The 26,674-nt window shown below is 42.0% G+C and overlaps 1 protein-coding gene across 1 annotated transcript in view; it reads right to left on the reverse strand.

Annotated features, from left to right (window-relative positions):
- Window positions 1-23,066: 23,066 nt before the first annotated feature.
- The window catches only part of pdgfd (platelet derived growth factor d), a 101,688-nt gene continuing 98,080 nt past the window's right edge, over window positions 23,067-26,674 (reverse strand). The window contains exon 7 of the mRNA XM_079574716.1: window positions 23,067-23,405. Coding sequence (XP_079430842.1) covers window positions 23,274-23,405 — 132 coding nt within the window. The 3' untranslated portion in view covers window positions 23,067-23,273. The remainder of the gene's footprint in view (window positions 23,406-26,674) is intronic.

Below are 26,674 nucleotides of genomic sequence, written 5' to 3' on the forward strand. Positions count from 1 at the left end.
TTGGTTAAATAAATCCCAACAATTTCCCCTCACCCGTCATATCCATGGGTTTCAAACGCATGGGTAAAAGTTTTGGCTTTGAATTGTTGAATTGTTAATTGCTTTGGCCACAGTCCTAATTTTCCTCATGGATAGTCACATGTACACTCAGTATACAGTAACATGGTTCACTCCAAACAGCAGCATGAGGTGTTCGCTGAGGAGTGTTTGGCTCAGCTCCACGGGTCTGGTGCCAGCGCGGTTTGTTGGACCTGGAAAAAGCAGATGTATGCGCATGCTGTCACAGCAAAGAGAAATTGATTATTTTATTCGGTTCCAGGAAGTGGAGAAGGAGAGTTGAAGTGTGTATCTCAGTATAAACAAATCGTACAATAACAAACTCTTATATGGGGCGACGGTGGCGCAGTTGGTAGAGCGGGTCGTCTCGTGATCAGAAGGTCTTGGCTTCGAATCCCAGCTCCCGCAAATGCACACTGTCGTTGTGTCCTTGGGCAAGACACCTCACCCTGCTTGCCTCAAGTGTCTGCGTACACTGGTGTATGAATGAGAGTGTGAATGGGTGACTGGTTCCTTACTGTAAAGCGCTTTGGGCCTGATAAAGGTAGAAAAGTGCTATATAAATTGAGTCCATTTACCATTTGACATCGGTGCCAGTAACTGTAGGAATGTATGTGTTATTTCAGATCAGGGCAGGGCCGTCAGTCTTTGCCTTAAAGTTCTTTTTAAAGGGGGAGGTATTATGCAAAATCGACTTTTTCAAACTTTACAACATGTTATTATGTCATTCCCTCATTAAAAATATGCCTGAAGTGTTGCCTTGGCACATTCATGTATTTTTGAGTAATCTGTAAAATCTCTGATGGCAGCCATTTTAGGGATAGGTTTGTCTGAGTCCTCCTAGGAACGCCCCCACCTCCTGGAGACGCCTCCGACCTTTCGTCACCAGCCAAATAACCAACCACTGCTCCTCAGCAGAACCCCCTCCCCACTGATGCCACAGACAGCGTGTGGAGGGGGCATGTCGGAAAGGGTCAGAGGTTCTTAAAGAGACAGAGGCCTATTTCAAGACATTCACTACAGCCATTTTGAGAGAGACATTTTATACAAGGCAGTTATTTTAATTTAGTGCATTTACAGACCAACAGAAGGTTTGGTCATCATTGTAGTGTGCTATAGACTGGTGCTTTGTGATTGAAAAAAGCATAATACCCCCTCTTTAATAAAGCCACACACAAAATAACTATAAAAATGGTCATCAATAACTGAATTTAGATGGTGCCCCCCTAAACCTGAGTGTCATCATTTCTCTCTTCTTTCACTCACAGCTGAGTTGCAGCTCCAGAGAGAATTGGAAGCAGCTAACTCTCTGTCAAACTTATGTTTTTCTGTTTTTCTTTTGTCTGTTGAATGAGACACACATTTCTTTTACTCTTCTTCCTCATCGTTCTCATTAAAGTGCATATGACAGGTTGTCAAGTTTTTATAATTCTTCTTGATTTGGTGCAATAATACCTGTGTTTAGGAAAATATCACAGTTTTACACCCATAAAATATCAGCTTGTGGAGAAAGTATGATTAAAACGTCAAAACTGTGGTTAAATTTGACCATAGCAACACCTTAGCAACAATAAAACGCTCTTTAGTGATGTGGAAGAAGGTGTGCACTGAAAATACAGCAGATGGCGCTCTTCTTTGTAGGTATTTGACAGTCTTTTTTCGTATATTCTTGATCAGATGTTATGATTTGCTATATTTATATTAAACTGCATTGGTCATTTTCTTCAATAAATGCAAGTTATTGTGTGTGTGGAGTCAGCCATTATTTGTATAAATGCACTTCTGGTGTAGTTTTCTTCAGTTCAGGTGTAGCTTGTTTTATTTTATAATGTTTATACAATTCTTTGATTAATTAAAAAGTAGCATATTTAGAAATGCACCTTATTTAGTTTTTTTTAAATATAATTATTTTTTGCGAAGTTGGTTCCACGCAGGAAATTAGCGAAAAACATCCACCATGCTGACAGGACACACGTGCATTGAGGAACAGCGGAACCACAGGAGTTTGCCCCAGGACGATTACGCTTTTCTGTATCCATACCAGGATGGATATTTTAGCTGCGTGTGGAGCATAGGCTAGCCTACAGATACTCTGAGGACTTTTGAAGCTTTTACACAATGGAAGAGCGATGTCTGCGTTTGGTGAGTACTGCAAGTTTTTGTTTTTCTGCATATTTAGTGAATCAACAAGTGGCTGTAAGATACTGCTGTTTTGTGGAGGTTAGCTTCTTAGGGCTGGTGTTCACTGAGCGATTTGTCTAAGATTTTTAGATGTCACGTTGCATGACGTTGGGTTTGTCTCCAGTGTGCAATGGTTCAGAGAGAGAATTGTGGTCACGACCAATGTTTATCAATATCAAGCTACAGACGTGTGCGGCCGCATGCTAACGTGTTTTTACTTCCAGAGTCAAATCCTGCTGTTTATGGCACAGATCCACGCGTGATTTCATTCTGCAGACTTGATCTGATGTATCAGTTTGTGTTTGTGAGCCTTTGTGCCGCGTTTTTACGCCGCGTGGATGTCTCTCTTGTGGTTAGCTTTGGTAATGGCTACTGTGTGCCACAGTGTAGAGGCCAAGTTTATCATCAGCCACTGTCATTTTACATTTGTACCGTGAGTGAATCGCTCTCCTGTTAATGCACAGCACAACATATAAGTGGTGTGACGTAAACAAACAAATCCTGAATGAATCTGTGAGAAGCCGGCGGGCTAGTTAGCTTTAGCCTGCTAGCTTCTTTGCGTTATCAGCGTTGATCTCCATTCATTGCATCAAGACCTTTTGTTCTTATCGTTGGTCCTCAGTCTGTCACATTTTGTCCCAGGTTCATGGTGATATAGTTGTGGTTCACTGAATGTTTGTGTGAAAGAGACAGTTTGCAGTTTATTTGGACAAATTATCCCATTGACTTCAATGCATTTCAGCGACCGTTGACAATTTTCAGTTTTGTTAGACGGCACTTCCGGTCTCCATGGCCGATTTTTTTTCCTTCCAAAATAAAAAGGTATTTTTTTGCCAGATTAAGGGAAAATTTTAACATGAATCTTGAATGCATTTGTGCCATTCAATCACAGGCTTGACGTGATACCCCTCAGTGCATTATGAACGTATGGCAAGCAGCAGCACTGCACAAACGCAAGGTAAGAGTGCACTAAAACATGTCCATCCGAACTGTGCTATGCTCCTGGTCAACTGGGCAGGTGTCTCTGTGTCCCCGCTGGCCCGCACTCCCCCGAATGTACCGAACTGTGGCCTGAATTATGTCAACAAAAAGCACTGTTTGTTTGTGGGAAGGCAGAAAAAAAAGCTGAGCGGCATGAAATATCACAAGTGGGTTTGGATAAATGACCGCTGCATGCTGCTATGCGCCTTCATCTCTCTGCCCCTGGGCCTGGTTCAGATGGACAAGTGCGAGAGCGAAAACAACCATACACACTCTATTTATCCAGGCTTTGGACCGGCACAAACCTCCTCCTAATATCCTGTGCGTAGAAGAACACAGCCTTTAGCTCTGCAAAACCGATTAGAATATGTCACTCGGAGGTAAAGCTTTTAATCTCATTTCAATGCAACTCCAATCTGCGCTCGCTGTGTCTTGTTGATGTCGGCAGTTTCTTTCTGCTGGTTGAATTAATGCATGTTTTGTGTGCGTGCCAGTCAGTTTGAGAGCGAGTCGGTATAAGCCCCCAAATCCTTGCAGCAGGTAGCTCAGGTAATTAAATAGTCTGTATGAATGGGGTGTGTAACAGTAGTGCTGCGCGCAGAACTGACTCTATCTGAGGGAAACTATGAGGCCAGAGCCAGCACTGAACCCCCTCCATCATATTACTCTGTGCACCCCCAGGCCATGGGTGATTTCTTTTCCCTTTCTTCTCATTCTATTTGCCCGGTGATTCGTCTTCACTGTGCTCAATACAATGCCGCCAAGGATGTAATCTCTTAAAGCGAACCTAATGAAAACTGCAAAAAATGTTTAATATTTTCTATTTGGTATAATATGAGGTGGAATGTACAGAAATCGAATGCGCACTTGCTCACTCAGTGAAGATTTGCTTAAAGGCCTTGCGATCACTCTGACCTCAATAACCCCGGCATTTCTAGTGTTATAACTTAATACAGAAAATACCTCAACTTTTAAATATATAATATCTTCAAAATGGTCCAGACTGAGACCTGCTGCAGAGTGAAAAGTAAAACTGTTCAAAGACAAGCTAAAAACAATTTCAACCTGGATCGACTCAAAAAAGCATCGATTAGGAAGATTTATTGACATTTTGGCGATCAGACCCCTGCGTTAGACATTGATGTATCTATGTAAGTCAGGATAGATAAACAGCTTGGAGTTAGGGATGTCTGCCCCCGGAGCCTGGACACTGGTGGTGGTATGGAGACCTGTGAAGGGTGCAGCAGGGCGACGCCGTGGGCTGTAGAGGTGGAGACGGGCCGGAGGTGGGTCACAGCACAGCTGGGAAGCGAACGATATGGAAGTGCGGCTCTTTACAATGATGGCTGAGGTGGAGGCTTCATGATAGATGAAACATGTTTGACTGTATAGGGAAAACAATTGGAAACATAAAGATGTAGATTTTGCATCAAATAGGTCAGTACATGGCTCAGCTGTCATGTGGCTCAGTGGTAGAGCTATGGTGCATATGCAGGTCAATTCTCTTGTCTTTCATCACAAGTTCTGATCACAATTGTCTATTTTTCTTTCTTTCTAGACAATCTGGTGTAATATTGAGTGGCTAATACTGCGTTGGGACCCACAATCACCCTGGGATGACAAGCCCTGACCCAATACACGACTTGTAAAATATTATGTAAAATATTGTCTTTTCTTCAAATGAAGCCTAGGCGTGAATTCAACCTGAAAGACTAATTTCAGCATCACCTATACCTCCGGCCAATGATCGCTTTCATGAGAGCCACATCTCCGTAGCAGCCAATCATCGCCCTCGGTCCTGCTTTTAGGCAATCATGGTTTGTTCGTGTCTCTTCTATCCATGGCTTCTCCCTGCTACATCCTTCACCGGTCTTCCGTACCACAACCAGTGTCCAGGCTTCAGGGGAAGACATCCCTAACTCCAACCTGCCTATCCATACTGACTTTAAATTATAAATTGATGTCCACTACCGGAGTCTGATAGCCAAAAATATTATACACGTCAATAATATATGTATATATATCAATAATAATAGCATTAAATAAGGTAAAAGAGGCTGAAACAGTCATTTGAACATACTTGTGGTTCTATACCTTTCATGTACATATTATTAGAAATTACCCATCATTTTAGAACCACTGGATTAGAGAAAGCACCATTAATTTCATCAGACTAATTAAAAAGAAACGAAGCACCAAACTTTGGTCTTTTAAAGTTGACGGACTTTCTCAAAGCAAAGACTTTCTCTTCATTTTCCAATCCTGAAGTCTGTTCTGACTTAATTCGGAGCTTGCCTGTGGGTAGAAAGACTGCACCTTGAGGCATAAACCTGCATTAGATGAATCCAACACTCCAATGAGAGACAGCGCCACAGGACGTACAAGCCACCGGCCCATTTCGGCTCATATAAAAGAACAGAGGCCACACTGCAGACACTCCAGCTGGCACTTTAACCCAATCATTTATTTAATGGAACAGTTTGGACCTGAGAATGTCATTTTTATTGGGACTATTTCAAATGTGCCGCTGAGGAGACACAGTTAGGAACGCACCCTTTTTCTCCTTATGTCGGCAGATTCCTCACATACTGTCTCGCTGTATTATTCAAAAGAAATATCTAATATTCATACCTAAATGAAAGCTGTTCCATAATGTAGTGTGAAAGAGGCGGGAGAGTAGGAAGTGATGGTGCTGGAGGTCAAGAACGACTCTTTTATACTTTCTCTTTTTTTTTTTCTCCCCCCTCGCCACTGCACGTGCGTGTGTGTGTGTGTGCAAGGACCAGATCCACTTAATTTAAGTTGTATTTTACTTGTAGAATTCATATAATTGAAGGGAAGAACAGAGTCTGAAAAAGAAAAGCTGCAATGCCCTGAATGGATTGAAAAGTTGCTTATGATATGCCATCGGGTGAAGATGCTATGATTTACAATTTAATTATTGAGCCCTGCTTTCTGCGCAATAACACAACTCTTGTTTGTGGAGGACACATTAAGACAGGGTTGCCAGGTCTGCTGTATTCCTGCAGCTTTTTGAGCGTTTCCGTGGGTGAAAAGCACGATCTGGCAGAACTGTTTCCCATGTAAAGTCCTATTTACATCATTCTGTTTATGTTTATTGAAACAAACAAACAAACAACAAAGCCAAAGGTTTCGGGCAGATATTCCCCAACACAAAATGCACAAGGGTCCACGTTTTGTTTTCAAAGGTACAAGAAGAAGCACAAAGCCGTTCTTCATAAAAATCTTAATTTTGAATGAAACTAAAACCTCCAATCTAAGGCTATCGGAGCTGCTCTTGCTGTGGGAGAGATTGGGGCTGGGGATCTAATCTACCAAAACACTGTGGAAATTACGGTCGCGCTGTTAGCCTGCAGGCTTTGTCCATTTTTTGTAGTAGTAATAGTAGTTTATTTTTTCTATGGTCATTATAAACATTTGGATCACATGTCACATGTTTTTCAAAGATCTTAATTATACAATAAGAAAACGTGTACTTTAAGTGCTAAATGAAGCCTGACCGAAAGGGCTTTAGGCTGAAGTCAAAACGTATTCTGCCTAAACCCCTTTTACAACTGTGACACTCATTAAGTTTCTCTTATAACAATGCTAACACATAAGCACTAAACTTAAACATCAACAATCCAAGTTACCGTACGTTATGCGTCCACAATAAACTTCTTTTCTAATGATTCTCATTCAAGTGTTCTATACTTCATGTATTCTTAAATGTTTTAATAGTTTTGGAGCCCTTAAAGGGATAGGCCACCATTTTTCCATGCTTTGATATGTTCTTACATGAGCTTAGACGAGTTGATACGTACCTGTCTGGTCTTTGTGCGTGTCTGTGGAAGATGCTAAATGCTAACAACATCTTTGGTCGCTTTGCGTGACTGAGGGCACGCACAAAGATCAGACCGGTACGTATCAACTCGTCTAAGCTCAAGCAAGAACATATTTCAGTATGAAAAAATGGTGGCCTTGTCATGGTAGGAGGTGGTGCGAAGAAAATAAAAACCCCAAATGCAGGACTGCAACAAAACTGGTGATGTTTAATGGACGAAAACTAAAATAACAAAATCCAGAAAAAACAAAAACCGGGGCTGACGTAGGCAATGACGCGACAAAGGACAAGGGAAACACAGGGGTATAAATATAAGAGGAAACGGGGCACAGGTGAAACACATCAGGGCGGGGCAGGCAAGTAACTAGGGAAATAAAGCAAAATCACAAGAACAAAACACGCGTCAAAATAAAACAGAGGACTAGACCAAACACAAGAAAAACAAAAACAGGGGAACAAAAGACGAATCATGACAGGCCTGTTCCTTTAAGTTGAATAGGTAAACCGTTCCATAGATCAACTCCTTTAACTGATAAACACCTCCTCTTTGTATTAATCTTCGCCACAGGTTTTTTTTTTTTTTTAGCATATTGGTTCCCCTGAGGTTGTATCTAGATTCTCTTATTTGAAACAATTTGGGAAACTTTTGGGCGGGTTTGACCGCTAATACCTGGCAACCCTGCAGCAAAAAGGCAATATAACATGTATACTGTAAAAAAATATAAAAAATGAGTCCAGCAAGGAATGGTTCTAGTGGGATTTAAAGATTGTGGGGGAAATACCCTTTTGAACATCTTCATGTGTTTCCAGTCCTCAAAGTTTAAACTGGTTTTTACATGATGTCCCGTTATTTTGGCGTGACACTGTTATGCCACTACATGTATGTTACCGTCACACTGCTGCATGTTTTTTGCTTGTATTTAGAATTGGCAGCAGCGGAGTCAAGACGCGTCAGTGTGTACGCAGACGGCAGATTGGCAGCTGAGAGTGATATCCTGTATAGGGCAGTCCCAACATGGTGTTTCATTTGTGGGTCGCACTCTCACAGTCTTCCCCACACGCCCCAGTGATTTAATCAGCACTCCTCCGCCTCCTCATCATCTGGCACTGTCTCTCCTGTCTTTGTAAATGCCCCTTAAATGTCGCATCATATATTATATTTTCTTCAGGCTTATTTTTATGCATACTTCTTGGTATTTTAAACATGACTTAAAATCATACTGTGAAGCACTGAAGTATTTACTGTAGAAAATACTGAAGTCGAAAGTACAAATCCGTTTAAATAAGTGCAAATGAAAGTAACTTTGTGCCTTCAAAAAGATGAAAATTGCATTTGAATTCTCCCTCCGTACGGCAACACGATGGGGACAAACCTTCTTCCTTGTTGTGTGACATTGACATCTGAATAGCGCCACCTACTGTTCATAAAGTGTTTGTTATTAAGCATTATTAAGATCATTATTAACTAGATGCTTCTGTTGATTGACAAAGACACAGAACTTTGCATACAACAGCATACAAATTGCTTGTTATTTATGTTCCTAAACTATCATTATCTTTACCTAACCCTAGCAACCCCAACCTAACCTTAACCCTAGCAACCCTAACCTAACATTAACCTAATCTAAACCTAATTCTAACAATCCTAACCTTGACCATAATCTTGACCTAGCCATAACAACCCTAACCGAATTTTAACCCTAATCTTAACCTAGTCCTAGCAACCATAACCTAACCTTAACCCTAGTCTTAACCTAACCCTAACAACCCGAACCTAACCTTAATCCTAACAACCTTAACCCTAACAACCCTAACCTAACATTAACCCTAACCTTAACCCTAACCCTAACAACCCTAACCTAACATTAACCCTAATCCTAACAACCCTAACCTAACATTAACCCTAACCTTAACCCTAATCCTAACAACCCTAACCTTAACCCTAATCTTAGCCTAAGCCCAAAGAGCCCTAACCTAACCTCAATCCTAATCTTAACCTAGCCCGAACAACCCTAACCTTAACCCTAATCTTAACCCTAATCCTAACAACCCTAACCTTAACCCTAATCTTAGCCTAAGACCAAAAAACCCTAACCTAGCCACAACCCTAATCTTAACCTAGCCCGAACAACCCTAACCGTAACCCTAATCTTAACCTAGCCCGAACAACCCTAACCGTAACCCTAATCTTAACCTAACCCTAACAACCCTAACCTAACCTTAACCCTAATCTCAACCTAACCCTAACAACCCTAACCTAACCTTAACCCTAATCTTAACATAACCCTAACAACCCTAACCTAACATTAACCCTAATCTTAACCACTGTCGTGGATCTGCTCCTACCAGCAGAGGGCGCACTATTACAGCAGCTCCGCCTCACTGTTGTGGATCTGTCTCGCCCCGGGTCTGCAGCTTTCTATTATTGTTTTAAAGTCATGTTGTGAAGTAGAAAGTATTATATTTATTTTTCAAATGTAGTGGAGTCAAAGTAGTAAGTACTCAACAAAAAATATTTCACGACTAAAGTATGAATCCACAAAAAAACTCTATGTAAATTTACTTTGTTACTGACCACCTTTGCGGCAGTTTAGTAGCTCTCGTAACCTAGCAACATTCTCCTCAATGTGGCTTTAGTTTATGAATGTACGGGAAACATATCAAAGAAATTCAGTGTGATTACTTTTTAAAGATTTGTTTGTCCCATAGGCTGTATTTGACAAGGCAGAATGGGTTAAAATGAGCTGTCAGAGCTGAGACTTGAACCTACAACACAGATTCCAGAAGTGTGAAGCAGCTAAAACATAAAAGACTAAACACAACACATCTAAGGGAGGGAAATTTAAATAAATCTGCAATGATGTCAGTAGGCTATTGGCAACGGTGCTCTGGAATGATCCGAAAAAGCTCAGTGAAGTTTGTCCCGACTTAAAAAGCACTTGGATGTCAGCAGGTGAGTTCTCAGGAGGAGGACTGAATATGCAGGCTTACTCAAAAAAAAAGTGAGTCAAGCTTAGAATTCGCCTTTTAAATTTACTGTTGCATCTTCGTTCAATATTTTCTATACTGAACATGTGTTTTTCCTATTACCCGTTCACATGAAAGACTGGCTTAATGCAATTGCAGGGCCCATGCTCCACCCTAAATTAGATCATACTGAGCCTGAAGCTGCCAACTACAGCCAATGCGAATCAGAGAGTTAAAAAGTTTATTTATTTCACTGCCTAAGAAGATTAAACCTTTTGAAATTATAATAACATACTTAGACAACTTTTAGTGTTTGGCTTTGTATACACTGTCCCAAAGTCGCCCCCAAAAAAGGTCACACTCTCTTATGGTTGGTTGGACCTGGAGTCTACTGTAGGCTGACACTGTAAATAAAGAATACTAAGCAGAAGACTATTAAGGATTCGGAATAGTAGCCTAGATTGAGGATAGGAAGTTCCCTGATAACACACGGCGAGATTTGAAATTGACAGTTCTTATGACCGCACTTCCACATTTGCACTTAAAGTAACGGCGCTGGTGGATGAGGCGAAACGTGACGAATGGGCCGTGTAAAACTGTCTGGATGTACGGCACAGACGGCGGAGACATATTGAGCTTTTGAATAAAAAGGTCCAGCGATGTGTTTGGCCCAGTCATTTATGGTTTCATTTCCTGGTTTTGTCCGGCGCGGTATAGGACGATGATTTTTCCTGATAAGACCGTCAAAGGAGGCGTCATGGGAAGAGTGATGCCGCTGGAGGCGATGAGTAAAAAAAAAAAAAAGGTGCAGCCAATGAAGGGAAGATAATGGAAGAGAAACAACATCTGAAGACGGGCAGGGAGAGTGGAGGGGGGTAAGAGTGGAGTCTGGTGTGGATCCTGAGTGTCATTTAAATGTCTGATAATAAGAAAATTCAATCTTTTTGAGCTTCTTTCCTCATGCCACATGCTTCAGTGAAAGGCCTTTTTCACTGGAGAGTTGTGGAGATGTTGCGGAGACTCCCGTGACTGACAGTCTCGGCAATTTATCCACATCTTGCACATACAAAAGGCCTATCTCACTGGCCTGGAGACTAGTTGTAGACTAGAGTCGCCGCTGGTCACAGAGATGTCTCCGATAGGCCCCCCCTGGCAATAAAGAATCTCCAGATAGTCTCAGTGAAGAAGAACAGGTCCGATTTCACCAAAGTCTTCGCATGGTCTCTGAGAGGTCTACGCAGTCTCAAACAGCTGTGGCAATGTTGCAAACACTATTTATTTTCTTCAACCTGAGGTTTCAGTGACGTCCCTGCAATGTCTCCGAGACCTGTCAGATACCAAGGAGATCTCAAAGAGACTCCATACGACTCAACTAAACATCTCACAAGTTGAGGTCAACACAGTGTTTGCGACACAACTGCTTGACACCGCATAGACCTCTCGCAGACCTCTTTGAGACCATGCAGAGTCTCCATTGTCTCCGTTGATACCAAACATGTTCGTTTTGCCTGAGACTACCTGGAGACTCGTCTTGTCTACAGGGGACGTCTCGGTGACATCTCTGTGACTAGCAGCAATGCGAATCACCAACTAGTCTCCAGGCCAGTGAGATGATGGGCCCTTAATTCTGCACGTTTCTTCCGTCTCCCGCGATCTTGCTCTCTCCAGAACTCATGAATTCCTGCATCTTTCCACCTCCACACACCTCCAGTGAACAGTATTATTGCACGTTTGACAGAACCATTGTTTTTAGACTGTTTTTGAACTTTATTTCTATTCAGTGTTGCAGAAGCCAGTTTTGTGTATTGTACGTTTCATAAATTGGGTTATATTCCAGACATGTGCACTCCTTTTAGGACTGCAAACAATAGCAGGTGCTCAAAAGTTTGTAGTTTGAAAAAGCTTGAACAAAGCATTATACTGTGTGACCTTTTAGCATATGTACTGTGTGTTTAGGAGCTCAAAACAAGCCTGGGGAAGCCTCATCTGTGAGACAAAGAAAGCTGACATTTTTGTTCTCTCTCCGCCCTGTGTGTGTGTGTTTGTGTGTATCTTGGTGTGTGTGTGTGCGCCCATAAGGGGCACATAAGAAGCTGCTGACAACCATAAAAACAGCCTTGTACAAATGACGGTTTCAGACGAATGATGTGCTCCCCCACCGTCTGACCTTCCTTCACTCAACGCTCTGCCTTTATGGCTCTATATTTAATTCTACTCAGTATTCCACAAAATATGCTCCTCTGTCTTTGATGTCATTGAAGGCCACCGTTCTGTGCGGAGGCCTTTAACTGTAGCTTTAAATGGGTTGTGATCTGGACTGAATGACTGTGCTTACCGCTTGGACAAGGTGCAGCGGTGTTTGACTTGGAGGCATGCAAGGGCTGCCATACAGACTCAATGAAGTTCTTTCTCCTTTCTCTTCTTTATTATATCAGATCTTTTACTCTGCCCGACCAAAAAATAAGTCATCACCTGGATTTAACTGTTATGATCCAGGGCTGCTACTGTTGGTCACGTCGGGCTCACATTGTGAAAGAGTGCTTCAGGGAGCATGAGATATACAGTATTACTCACATATGGATTGGTCACCACAGAGTCCAGATCTTTACTCCATTGAGAATATTTTGGACGTGCTGGAGAAGGCTTTGCATAGTGGCCATAGTCTCCCATCATCAATGCAAGATCTGGGTGCAATATTAAAGGTGCATTATGGAACTTTGTATGTGATTTTTTTTTTTGTGTATTTGACTTTTTAGTGACCTAGTGGTTAGCATAGCACCTCTTAACCCCTGACTTAACCAAGTGCATTTTCTCCAGTTCAGCTTTACCCAAATCTAAAAGCTCAATGCTAAGCACCTCATTTGAAAGCTAAGACCTACAAAACTGATCTAGAAGGATCTTTTCCCCAGCATTTTTTGCCACATTTTTGTTGTGTTTTCATCACACATTTTTGTCACTTTTTCATCACTTTTTTATCACTTTTTTTGTCACTTTTTCATCACTTTTTCATCACCTTTTTGTCACTTTTATAATCTTCATCACTCTTTAATCACTTTTTAAATCACTTTTTTAACCACTTTTTCATCACCTTTTTGTTTAGTTTTTGTCACTTTTTCATCACCTTTTGTCACTTTTTCATCACCTTTTTGTCACTTTTTTCATCACATTTTGTCACTTTTTTATCACCTTTTTGTCACTTTTTGTTGGGTCATTGTAACCTTTTCATCCTAGTTTTTTTCGTCACTATTTTGACACGTTTTTTTTCAAGAGGCTTTCAGACTTGGTTAAAGTCGAACTGGAGATAATTCAGGTGGGGGTTGGACCATTGTAAAGGCCACTGTAATCGAAAGTAAACTAACTACTTAACAGCCATTGGGTCACTAGAAGGTCAACTAGTTTCATTTACAAATAAAAAGTTCCATAATGCACCTTTAATGCAACACTGGATCTTTTGACATTACAGAAGCCGATTGAAACAATGCCACAGTGGATGTGCGCCGTGATCAAAGCAAAAGGTTGGCCAACGAAATATTAGAGAGCGTGACCTTTTTTGGCGCCAGTGTATTTGAAGCCTTTATTCTTTTATCTAGAATTCTGTTTGCAGTTGTTATATGACATATTCACTTTTGGCTGTGGTGAAAATTGTGTTTCTTCAACCTTCCATTTGTTTTGTGGTTTGGTACATTTCTCAAACTTATGACATGAACAAATCTGAAATAGTGGAAAACATGTTTCCCCTGTAAGAGCATAAAATACAAACGGAAGAAGCCTGTTTTTCATTCCCAGCCAGGAAAGATCTGTTGTATTGTTACTTGTTGTAATATGTCATTCCCTCCTGGTAACTTGGTGACTCTTCTTAAATATTTGGTGAAATTAGCTCCTCAGTATAGTATATTACGAACTAAGCATTATTATTCTTTCAAATGCAAATTTCAAACTCTTTTTCGCAAGTTTGATATCATATTGAGTAATTGTAGGTCTAGACAGTGAAACCTTGTTGAAATAATACAATAAAGGTTGTAGTGGTTGCTGGCATTAGTTGGTAGCCTCACTTTGATCAGTCTACCCGAGGGGTGCAGTGGCTACATCATAGACATAATAATAAAAGACCCCGACTCCTCACTCGTCCCCGTTTGCCATAATAACTATCGAGGGGGAAATAATGGCAGATTTACAGACTCCTCCTACCCTGCTGTGACGGAGTATGCTCCTAAAAAGGGCATAAGGGCATGATCTTCATGATAGACTCGGCCCTAGCGGGGCGTTAAGTTCGGTCATAGCCGGAGCCTGGTGCGTGCCTATGTTCCCTGGGTGTGATTATTTTTTTTTGTAGATGAGTTGGTGAGATCGGGTGAGGAGCTCAGTTACCCGGGAGGAGCTCGGGCATCTGTTCCGGATGCCTCCTGGTCGCCTCCCGCGGGAGGTGTTCCAGGCATGTCCTTGTGGGACAAGGCCTCGTGGAAGACCCAGGACACGGTGGTGGGACTATGTCTCTGAGCTGGCCTGGTGTCGCCTCGGGGTCCCCCCAGAACAGCTGGAGGAGGTGTGTGTGGACCGGGAAGTTTGGCCATCTCTGCTGAGACTGCTGCCCCCACGACCCGGCCCTGGATAAAGCGGAAGAAAATGGATGGATGGATGAGTTGGTACATCAACCAATCACAAGTCATGAGAGTGAAACGTCATATATACACTGCTCACAAAAACTTAGGGCACACTCAAAAAACACAATGTATCAGATATCAGACTGTCCAGTTAGGAAGCCACGCTTATTGTGAATCAGTTTCACTTGGTGTTGTGGAAATTAAACAGACAACAGGTGGAAATGAGAGGCAATTAGCAAGATCACTCCAAAAGAGGAATGGTTTTGCATTTCCCTGTCTTCATCCTTTGTACCGTATTTTTGGAACACTTTTGCATTTGTCCAGTGTTCTCACCACTAGAGGTATCATGAGGAGCATCTACAACCCACAGAAGTCGCTCAGGGAGTGATGCTCATCCAAAATGGCACGTCCATTCGTGCTGTGTCTCCCAGCGCAGTGTCCAGAGCCTGGAGGAGATACCAGGAGACAGGCCAGTACACCAGGAGACCTGGGGGGGGGGGGGGGGGGGGGGGCGACCAAGGTCAACAACCCAGCAGCAGGACCGCTATCTGCTCATTTGTGCACGGAGAAACAGGAGAAGCACTGCCCGAGCCCTACAAAATGACCTCCAGAGGGCCACAAATGTGCATGTTGGTCCTCAAACGGTCAGAAACCGACTCCATGAGGGTGGTATGAGGGCCCGACATCCACAAGTTGGGCCGGTGCTTACTGCCCAACACCGTGCAGCCCGATTGGCATTTGCCCGAGAACACAGCGATTGGCAGATTGGCCAATGGTGCCCTGTGCTCTTCACGGATGAGAGCAGGTTCACCCTGAGCACATGTGACAGACGTGACAGAGTCTGGAGACGCCCTGGAGAACGTTCTGCTGCTGCAACATCATCCAGCATGACCGGTTTGGTGGTGGGTCAGTGATGGTCTGGGGAGGCATTTCATTGGAGGGCCGCACAGCCCTCCATGTGCGAGCCAGAGGTTCCCTGACTGGCATTGGGTGCCGGGATTAGATCCTCAGACCTATTGTAAGACCATATGCTGGTGCTGTGGGCCCTGGGTTCCTTCTGATGCATGATAATGCCAGGCCACATGTGGCAAGAGTGTGTCAGCAGGTCCTGCATGATGAAGGTATTGATGTTATGGACTGGCCTGCCCGTTCCCCAGACTTAAATCCAATAGAGCACATCTGGGACATCATGTCTCGGTTCATCCATCAACGCCACGTCGCACCACAGACTGTCCAGGAGCTGACTGATGCTCTAATCCAGGTCTGGGAGGAGATCCCTCAGGAGGACATCCGTGGTCTCATCAGGAGCATGCCCAGGCGTTGTAGGGAGTGCATTCAGGCACGTGGAGGCCACACACACTACTGAGGATGATACAGACTCGTTTTGAGGAATTTCTACAGAATTTGGATCAACCAGTGACTTGATTTGTCACTTTGATTTTGACTATAATTTTGGATCCAGACCCCCAGGGGCTGAGAACTTGATTTCCATTAATCATTCTTATGTTATTTTGTTCTCAACACATTGCCCTACACTATGAATAAAGATTTTCATCCGAAAAATCGAATTGATTGACATCTAGGATGTGTTTTTTGAGTGTGCCCTAAGTTTTTGTGAGCAGTGTATATCAATCAGATTAACCCTGACCCTGCCCTAGCCACGAACCTTAAAGGAACAGGCCATCGTTTTTCCACACTGAGATATGCTCTTACCTGAGCTTAGATGAGTTGATACGTACCTGTCTGGTCTTTGTGCGTGCCCACAGTCACGCAAAACGACCAAAGATGTTGTTAGGACTTGGCCTCTCCCATCATATTCCTATAACTCCAAACGGGGGTTAAGTTGGAAGCTATCAAGCTCTTCCACAGGAACGCACAATGACCAGACAGATATGTATCAACTCGCCTAAACTCAGGTAAGAACATATCTCAGTAGGGAAAAACGATGGCCTGTTCCCCACTTTAAAGATAGTGGGCTGGTGCCTAATCTTAATACATCTATGTTCCCCCACTTCTATTGACAGGGGAACATACAGTAGGTACCGGGGAACATAGGGCTGACCCCGCAATTAGCTTTAATGCTAACGGCTTGTCAATCAAAGTACGGCCTTCATTAGTATACGAGATTTCTAAAATGTTTCTTACGAAAACCATCCTGGTTTCTTTAATTGTAGCTAGCCCAGCGTTATCACAGGAGCAATATCGAGCTGTGGGAAGTTCCAAAAAATTAGAAACCAGGCTTTACACGTGCTTAAAACGTCTGTAAAGTGCAATGCTAATAGAAAACTAGCTTGTTTTGCTGCCCATATATGGCGCTACTGCCGCAATGTCGGCCCGTAGCATCGCGGTCATAAAGCAGAGCAACCAGCGGCTATCGAGCTACATGCCTTGTGTGGGTGTGGGGTGAATGAATAATGCATTAAATTGTAAAGCCTCTTTGACACTAATGCATTGTTATTAATATTTCATGTTTTTTGCACTCGTAGATAATGCCAAGAATCAAGTCATTTGACAAGTCATTAACAAATCAAACAAATTAATATAAAGTGCAAACTCGACCAGCTCCCACAAAAGCCTAATCCAACCCGTAAACTGATTCAGAGAGCTTAGGTTTATGACAATTTGACACTGATTGAACATTGGGCTCTTGCTTCCGTAATAACATGGCATCCGCTTCAACATCACGTGTAATTGAAGCCAGACAAACAGCTTTGTGATTGTGCGTGTCATGATGCTCATCAGCGGCTGACTCGCACAATGGCCGTCTCTCTGGAGCCTGATTGTGAGGAACTACGCCGGTATAATTACGTGACCCCAGCTCACCTGATTACTAATACATTGCTCCAGTCATTCTCAGAGTGACCGGTAGTTGACTTTTGACTTTTTAGCCTATTCCCGGGCAGCACCTAAAGCAGGTAATCACACCATTGTTGGCTACGAGAAGAAAAAAATCAAAGAATGAGGCAACAATGCTAGAAATACTTTATCAAAAACATCCAGCGGGGTAATTTTCATTAAACAACAACAATGGCAATAAATTATTAAAGGAAAGCATACAGTTTTGTCATGAATATCTTTCTCCTGGACGCAGCACAAGCAGCGAGAACATTTTGTATTTTTTTTCATCTGACAAGCGTCACAACTTTTTTTCAAAATAACTGATCAAAGCTCGCACTTTTCAAAGGACTTGAAGGGGTTTTACGCTCGGTCGGATCCGCGTTAAAAGCTGGCAACAGGTTTAAATGAGCGGTGAAATATATGCGGACGTGGAAAACACAACAGTGACGAGGGAGAAAGAGGAATGTCACTTCAGGGCACACAACAATAGAATACGCTGATAACAGTAGCAACAGGATATGCACAGTACATTCATAAGAAATCCGCTACACAGTGGACTTTCTGAAGAATGACATGCGTGAATAGCCATAAAAGGCGGCGTTCACGACACCCTGGTCTGGAGTTTGATGTCATAATCTCAGATGAAGGGCATGAGCCTTTACAACCCTAAGGGAGGCTCTTTGCTTTTGGAAGAAATATCCAAACTAAATTGCCACATAACCTGATAAAGGCAGCCCAATGTACCCCCAAATTATAATTACCGCACTGAGGTCCTTCCATCTGCCTGAGATTTAGTAGACATTTTGTTTACACACAGCCGAACGATAATGCATAGTAACTTAAAAAGTGTGTAAAAGTTCATTTCAGTAAAGATTTGTATTATTTCAGTTCCATTTTAGTTTTGTTTTGGCCCTAACTTAATCTCTTCAGTGTTGTTTTGACACAACTTGTTGAACAACCAATTGTTTAAGAGTTTTGTATACATTTGTTGAAACCTATTAATGGTTCACAAAATAGCGCAATCACATTATAGTATATAGCAGGGGTAGGCAATGTCAGGCCCGACGGCCAAATCTGGCCCTACAGCACAGAACCTCTGGCCCCAAGATGATTTAGCGAGATATTATTACACTAATCAGAGAGTACTTTAACAGTTTTAGGTTTAAATGGAAGAAATATGGGAGAAATACTGTCAATACACTCATTTAGGTCATATATTGTATTGTGTCCAGCACTGGCATTTGTAGGACATGCACTGGAAAACGAATAATCATTATAAGGAAGAAATGACATAATCTACTGGAATTAAGAGATTTAATCTAAAGTTTGAGTTGTTTAGTTTCTGTTTCTGAACTTTGATAAGATAAAACCTCTTATTGCCAATGGAACAAGTCATATATTTTTTAATTCAGATTATTTTGTATCATTTAAAGTGAAAAATATGTATTTTTTTTTAAGTAAAAGACATTTATATCGGCAGTCTGGTGTTATAAGTGATTTGCCTCAGGTGCACCGTGCTTGGGTCAGACAGTTTATAATGCAGGCTACTAGTTACCATAGACATGCACTCGCCTAGCACTTGCCTAGCACCACTAAACTCTTCAAATATAAGACTGCATGAAAAAAAAAGCATCTCCAGAAATCAACAACACTCTGGATAACTAGGAAATGAGGCCCTATGTAAAAAATCCTTAAATATCCCTTTTAAGATGGTTATTTTTCCCGTGTGGTGCTTAACTTTGGGCTAAAAATCGGCGGCTTCAGCCCTCTGTCTTTTTACAATGAAGAAAAACGTCCCTCCACAAAGAAAACTTGCCTTCCCCTGCTATATAGTAATATTCAAGGCACTTAACATATATACAAATCTCACCTCATATCGTGCCATCCAAAACCTTATTGTTTTTTTTTTCATTATATTGCCCAATCAACAAATTTCACCCCCAAAAAATGGGATTGTGCTGATGATACTTTGGAGATTTGACTTAAATGCTTGGAAAAGTCACTGCCCACCACAGCTGGCGGATAATGCCCGTGACGTACAGTGTCCAGGCACAAGGTGAAAGACGACACCGTCAGATTCCAGTGTGACCAAAGAGTCATCTCTGTGTCAGGATCCTCTCTCTGAACTGTCTCTGGAACAAAAACGTGTCCCATTTTTCACCGTAGCGACTGTCTTTAATGTGAAGGAGATGAGCGGGACACATGGGGAGGCGAGGATGGAGAGATGAAAGATGGCAGATCTTATTTCTCGTCGCTCGCTCATGTGTGCCGTGATTTAGGGAGATGCGCTTTACGGGTTTTGAAAGATGCTGCACAGTAGATCACGAGGAGATTGTTCAGTTCAAAACCACTCGAGGAGTTCAAACCCACTGACCCCCACACATTTAGTCAAGGATGTCAACAAATGGTAACTCAGTGGTGTGGTTACTTAATGGTTATTGAGCAGCCCCAACTGAAACCATACACTCACATCCTATTTTTGTTTAGGAAATGTCGTAGGTAGATTGTAGTTTCAGTTCTGGCCTGTTACAATGTTCCCGATTGGTGAAAACAAGAATATTTGAATTTTAATGGTAGGGTATGCAGCATGTACTCTCGCTGTTTCAGGTAAATAAAGACAAGCTTGTGTGCCTTAATCATCCATATCTGTTTGTTTTCTGTGTCGGGATTTTGGCCGCAAAAGGCAACAGGATTTGGCAACACAAGGATTTAGGATTTTGGATTGTGGCACTGTGGGCTTTCTTATTGGGCAGCAAGCAAGTCAAATGAAAAACTTTTAAATGCCATTTTTAATGCTTTAATACTGGACTCTGACTGCCGTAAATGCTGAAAAAGGGCATATTTAATTTCATATGATATTAAAATATTCAATCCAATCGTGGAATGAGGGCACATTTTGATATTAAAAGTTGAATTGGACACAACAGACAACTTCTGAGCAAAACAGTTACATTTCAGTCAGAACTGCAGCTGCATTTTTTTCAGACCTACTTTTTGCATTTTTGAGGAATGTATCCAGTAAAAATATTGAGCAATGTCATTGAGTGGCTTCTGTTTCGCAGAACAATATCTATGGTCACACTTTATTTTATACTACACTTTGTACCAAACTAAATTTAGTACAATGTAATCTGCTTTGTAGCAATCTGTAATAATTTGTAATTATGTAGTTCATACACAATGGAATAATGTGTATTAGTGCTTTGGAGGTACATAATGTAATAAGGCATAAGACCCTTAGGGTTAGGGCTTAAGGTTAGGGTCTTATGTCTTATAACATTACGTACCTCCAAAGTACTAATGCAGTACACATTATTTCATTGTGTATGTAACACATAGGTACAAGTTATTATACATTGTTACACTTCACACATTACATTGTACTACACTTGGCAGGTACAATGCATCACGGGTAGTGTAAAGTAAGTGTTTTCAAAGCTATTTTGTAAGAAATTTAGATTTAATGCATTTCATTTTCAGCTGACGGCATGCTAACTAATCCACGACGCCGTAGTGTAGACACACTTTGAATGCAGAACTACGTAGAGCAGTGCTGATTTATAGACTTTGAAAATGTGTTTGAAAGTAGGTTATCTCATTGTAATGTCCGGTGCTTAATGTGATCCCCTGTTTGGGGGAACGCATTTCCCTCATTTTTCAGTTTTTCAGGGTAAAGGATCCGGGAAATATTTAGGAGGATCCGGCTAAGATTTGATCTGATATGATGGTGTTTAATGAGAGTGTTCAAAATGTTTTGACCTGTTCCCTGATTCCATCAGACCAAAAGTGTTCCTGAAACTACTAATTTACAAATTAAGCACGGATAATGTCGTATAATTTAGGAATTCCAAAACAGTGTATGTTGTGCTGCACAAGAAGAATCAGCCACAGTGAACAGGATAACTCAGACTTGCGTGAATGAAAGTATGTTTTTGTTGAGGGAACAACGTTATAACCTGTTAAAAGCTCAAGAAAGTATATTTTGTATAATATTAAAACCAAGTCACATCTACACATCACCTGCTACACACCTCACTTGTAAATCTTTTTTCCGAACATTTCCTTTGCGCCCAATGCAACACTGCACTAAACCAGAGCTATTACTATGGGAAGCAGATGTAATCTTCATGCTGATGTTTTTATTGCTCCCTCCTCTGTCATTTCCCACCTCTCCAGCGACTTCGCCGTATTCCCGTTAGCCCAGAATGCCTGGAACGCTGAGTGCTCTGGGCAGAGGCGCACGGCGGTCTTTTCTGACATGCGCTTTGATGTATTAGAAAGTGAGAGCGGAGAGAGCCAGAAACTAACACAGGAGACAAAGGGCGAGGAACGGGAAGCTGTAAGTGCGGTGGGACAGACAGCGTTGTGTGCAAAACAGAAGGGGAGAGCCGATGTCCGCGTGTGATCCATGCTTTTAAATAGATTAGATTGTCCTTGTTTAGGTTAGGATGAAAAGTGCACTAAGTGAGGGCTGCATTGGTTTATGGTTTAAACGTGTTATTGTAAGCAGAGATGGAAATACAGATGGAGTTGCTCTCTTTGTTCATGGCAAGAACATGGCTGGAAGATTACTTAATTTAAATTGTTTAAATCTGGAAACTATGAAGCGCAACTATTAGTAACCCTGAAGTTATGTATACTTTCTACAAGCATATTCTGATACATACAGTGGGAGGAAAAAGTGAGTACAACATGTGGAATTTCTGACATTTCTGCCTAAATTTGTCATAAAATACGGTCTGATCTTTATTAAAATCACAAGAATGATTAAACAGTGTCTGCTTGAACTAATACCACCCAAACATTTACATTTTATCATAATTTTATTGGCCATAACATGTAAACATTCACAGGAGAGCGTGGAATAAGTAAGTACACCCCTGAATCTTACTGAACTACAGCAGTTTTGTAAAGAGTAATGGTCCAAGAGTCATCTTTATTCAACTTTGGTTTGCGAAAGAGCTCTTGGATGCTCCACAGCACTACTGGAAAAATATTAAGTGGACTGGTGGACCCAAAGTTGAATAGTTTGGGAGGAACACATAACATCATGCGTGGAGGAAAAATGGATCAACATCAAAACCCTCTCCTCACTGTGAAGTCTGGAGCAGGAGCATCATGGTTTGGGGCTGTTTTGTTGCCTCAGGGCCTGGACAACCTGCTATCATCCATAGAAAAAAATATTCAGATTCAAAGATATTTTGCAGAAAATATGAGCCATTCACATCAGCATGTAAATAAGTAAGTACACCCCTGTATTAAATATCTGGCTGATCCGTCTTTTGCAGCAGTAACTGCTTTTCTGTTGTTGCAGATTAGACGCTCACAACGATCAGGATAAAACTTGTACTATCCTTCTTTACAAAACTGCTGCAGTTCAGCAAGATTCAGGGGGTGTACTCACTTATTCCACACTCTCCTGTGAATGGTTACATGTTTTGGCCATTAAGAATATGATAAAATGTAAATTATGTCTGGGTGGTATTAGTTCAAACAGACACTGTTTAATCATTCTTGTGATTTTAATAAAGATCAGACCACATTTTATGACAAATTTAGGCAGAAATGTAAGAAATTCCACATGGTGTACTTACTTTTTCCTTTGGCTTTGATAATTAACAGTTTTGGTTTGAATGTAAAGTCTTTGGCTGCAAACTGCTGAAGATACGGTGTAAAAAAAGCCGTTCAGATCACTGCAGTTTGAAAGTTGTGGCTTGCTCGACGTTCGGTCCTCAGTTGCTTGCCTCGCTGCTGTGTTCCAAAGTCTGTAGTAAGATAGTCATGAGCAGGGGTTGAACTGTCTCTCAGCGCGGCGCCTGGAAGGGACATGAACACTCGCACTTTTCATGGTGGGTGAGGAAGATCTCTCCCATGGCCCAGCGCACCCTCGACCGGTGGTGGCGCTTCGATGACATGTCGGGAGCGTACTTCAGCACCTGCAAGACAGAGCGGGGCGTGGTCAGGTAAAAGCCTCGAGAATGGAAGAAAGAATATTCATCAGGTTAAAGAATAGGACAAAATGATTCAAGATGGAAATTACCAATAGATTTTTGTTTCTTTCTGTCTTTTGTTTGGGATTTTTGGGTGAAAGGGAGTGAAGAGCAGGGAGAGATACTCGGCTAATTGTCAGAGGCAACACTTGAACCCACGGCCCTAAGGACAGAACAGTCTTTTGCCATACAGTATACGTGCAGAAGCCTTAACCTCTTAACCCCCAACCTGAACCGAGCACATTTTATCCAGCTTGGCTTTCCCCCAATCTAAAAGCTTCTTGAAAAAAGCGTAAAAAGTGCGTCAAAAATGAGACAAAAGAGCGACAAAAATGTGACAAAAAGGCGATGAAAATGAATTCAGGTAAAGCTGAATTGCACTTGGTTAAGGCGGGGGTTAAGCGGTTACCAACTATAGTATCAGCAGCAGATACTTTTCGACATAAACCTGATAGATCAAGTCCATAGACATAATATTAATAGACTCTCCTCACTTCTCCCAGTTTACCATAATAATCATGTTCGAGGAGGAAGTCATGGCGGATTTACAGACTCCTCTGACGGAGCATTTCCTAATAAGGGCATAAGGGCGGGACCTCATGTGACATGTAGTTCGGTCGTAGCCACACCCCCGCGCCATTAGCTCTCATGCTAACGGCCTGTCAATCAAAATTTTGACCTCATACGAGATTTGTACAATTTTCCTGACAAAAACCAGCCTGATCCCTGTAATTGTACCTAACCCAGCCTATATTAATGTCGGCCTCTGGTGTTGTCGTCGTAAAGTAGCTCAACCAGCGGCTATTGATCAAGTCACATTTATGGATGTACATTCTCTTCCTGCACCAAATGACTGCATTTAGGAAACTTCTTTTTACTTCTTTTTAAGGGGAACCATTGTCTTCTCGGTCTGAGGTGTAGCCTTCTTTGCTTAAATTTTATATTTTTTTTCCAAGAATCTTCAGCTCTGTTTTGATGTTGCAAACACAGTTCACGTCGGACAATAGTTGGAGACTCATGAACAAGATCATCTTGCCTTTGTTCTAGTAAAATGGCATTAAAGGGACTAGATGCCAATTTTTATACTCACTACTGCCACCTCAGGTCTGACGCGTAACTGCTGGTTCTACATTAAGCTCGTGCATGACGGTACTTCAGACCCGAATTAACAACTTTTTGAGTGACAGTGCAGGATTTTAGAGGCAGTTGTGGTGAACAGGTCTGAACTCATTCTACACATTAGGACATTGCTGGAACATGTAGCGGGAGGAAAATCCATAGTTTTAACATTTTAAAACTCTGTCTAGTCCCTTTAACTATTGGGGGATGGTTGCCTAACAAAGTAAGAATCTGTCATCTTCTTTAGCTATGGGGCAGGCTCCACGATATTAGCATATTCAGAGTTTACTACAATGCCAATTTAGCAATAACATTAGTAATGGCAGCAAAATGGAAATGGAGAGAAAACCCACAGGGAAGATAATATGCAGATCCTGCTATAAGCCTATAGCACTTACCACTCCCCCAGCGCGCACCATTTATCAACAAACCCAACTTTTACTCATTTTTGTGCAAATACAAGTTTTTGCAAATGACCTACATGAGTACAAATTGTTATGAAATTGACGCTGTGAGCTCATTCTCCTCCCTGCTGCACATGATTTATGAGAGACGAGAGCCCTGCTATTGAAACAATTCAGTGGGAAACGCTGTGCCCCCTTTCGAAATGATCGCGGCGCATGGTTAAAATCTGGATTTAGACTATCAGTGAGGGGGAGAGCCACTCGTATCTAACTATGTAAGCAATTTCCGCACAAACGGCACCGATTTACACACACAGACATGCGCATACACAATGCATGGAGCCGGAATTACAATCCAAATCCCACTTTTGTCTCCAGCCCCATTGTATGACTTCTTAACAGGCAGCGAAACACAGAGCCCCATGATTTTAATATTGAAGCCACGGAAGAACAAAAACACAATGAGATACAGAGACCAGCGACAAAAGCAAAAAGAATGGCAGGCTTAAAATGGTGCAGCGTAAAGGGATAAATTGAAAATGTGAATTGGGATATGGGAATGATAGATGGATAGATAGGAAAGTGTGTGGGGGATTTTTTTTTTTTGGGGGGGGGGGATACTAGCCCGAGTCGAAACCTGTGGCAGAGAGGAGGGATGGCAGTGGTGCATTGCTGCTTCATTGTGGATGCAGGGGCTGGCTTTGCACGCCCAATTTCTCCCCACTTCCCCTGCGCTCCCTAACTGACTGTCACAAGCCATCTCCGAGTTCACGTCAGGCCAGTGCAGCGCTGTAAGGCTGGAATCGCTCAAGGGGGCTATACGTTGTCAACAGAGGTTTTTCTACTTTACGTTAGACATGTTCCACTTACATATTTCCCCAGAGTTGGCAAGGCGGCAGCGTTTTCGTCCTGTTGATTGATTCATGAGCAAAATGAATTCAAATGTAAGATGCTTTAGAGGTTGTAACCACGTCGTAAAGTTAAACCCCCATTAAAAGTCTGTGCATGTTTCAGTACTACTTCTGTCTCTCTCAGCACACACTCAAATGTACGTCACACAGAGAGATTTCCATCACGCCCCTCTGTATTTTTAGGTCCAGGCACTTTCACCAGATTTGTGCTGTAATAAGCACCGTCTGAGTGCAGAACTGATGGATTATGGGCTGTGAAAATGTGGAGGACACTTTTGGATTCTACCTATGACGCAACATAATCCAGGAATTACAGAACGGAGCACTTCTGTAGTAGAGTAGTAACGACCACGTATACAGGATTACTCAAACTGTGTGAATGATGTGAAATACACTGACCTGAAATCAACTAACGTCTATGGTCTCGGTCAGGTCTAGATTCAGCAACACTATGATCACACAAAATAAGAGCGGACAACCTGAACATCCAGGTTACTCCGTCAATTTCTTGTTCCCTGATGGCACAGGTATATTCCAAGATGATAATGCAGGGATTCGGGTTCACATTGTGAAAGGGTGGTTCGGGGAGCATGAGAAATAATTTTCACACACAGATTGGCTACCACAGAGTCCAAATCTTACCCCCATTGAAAAGCTTCTCAGTGGGGCTGCTTCTTTTTCTATGGTGTCCACATGCTCTGTACTTCCTGGATACAATTGCTTCATTGTTAAAACCTCCAACTGTCCTCCACATTATTAAAGCCCATAATCCAACATTACA

Source organism: Gobius niger (genome assembly GCF_951799975.1).
Source record: "Gobius niger genome assembly, chromosome: 1".
In the NCBI taxonomy this organism is placed as follows: Eukaryota; Metazoa; Chordata; class Actinopteri; order Gobiiformes; family Gobiidae; genus Gobius; species Gobius niger.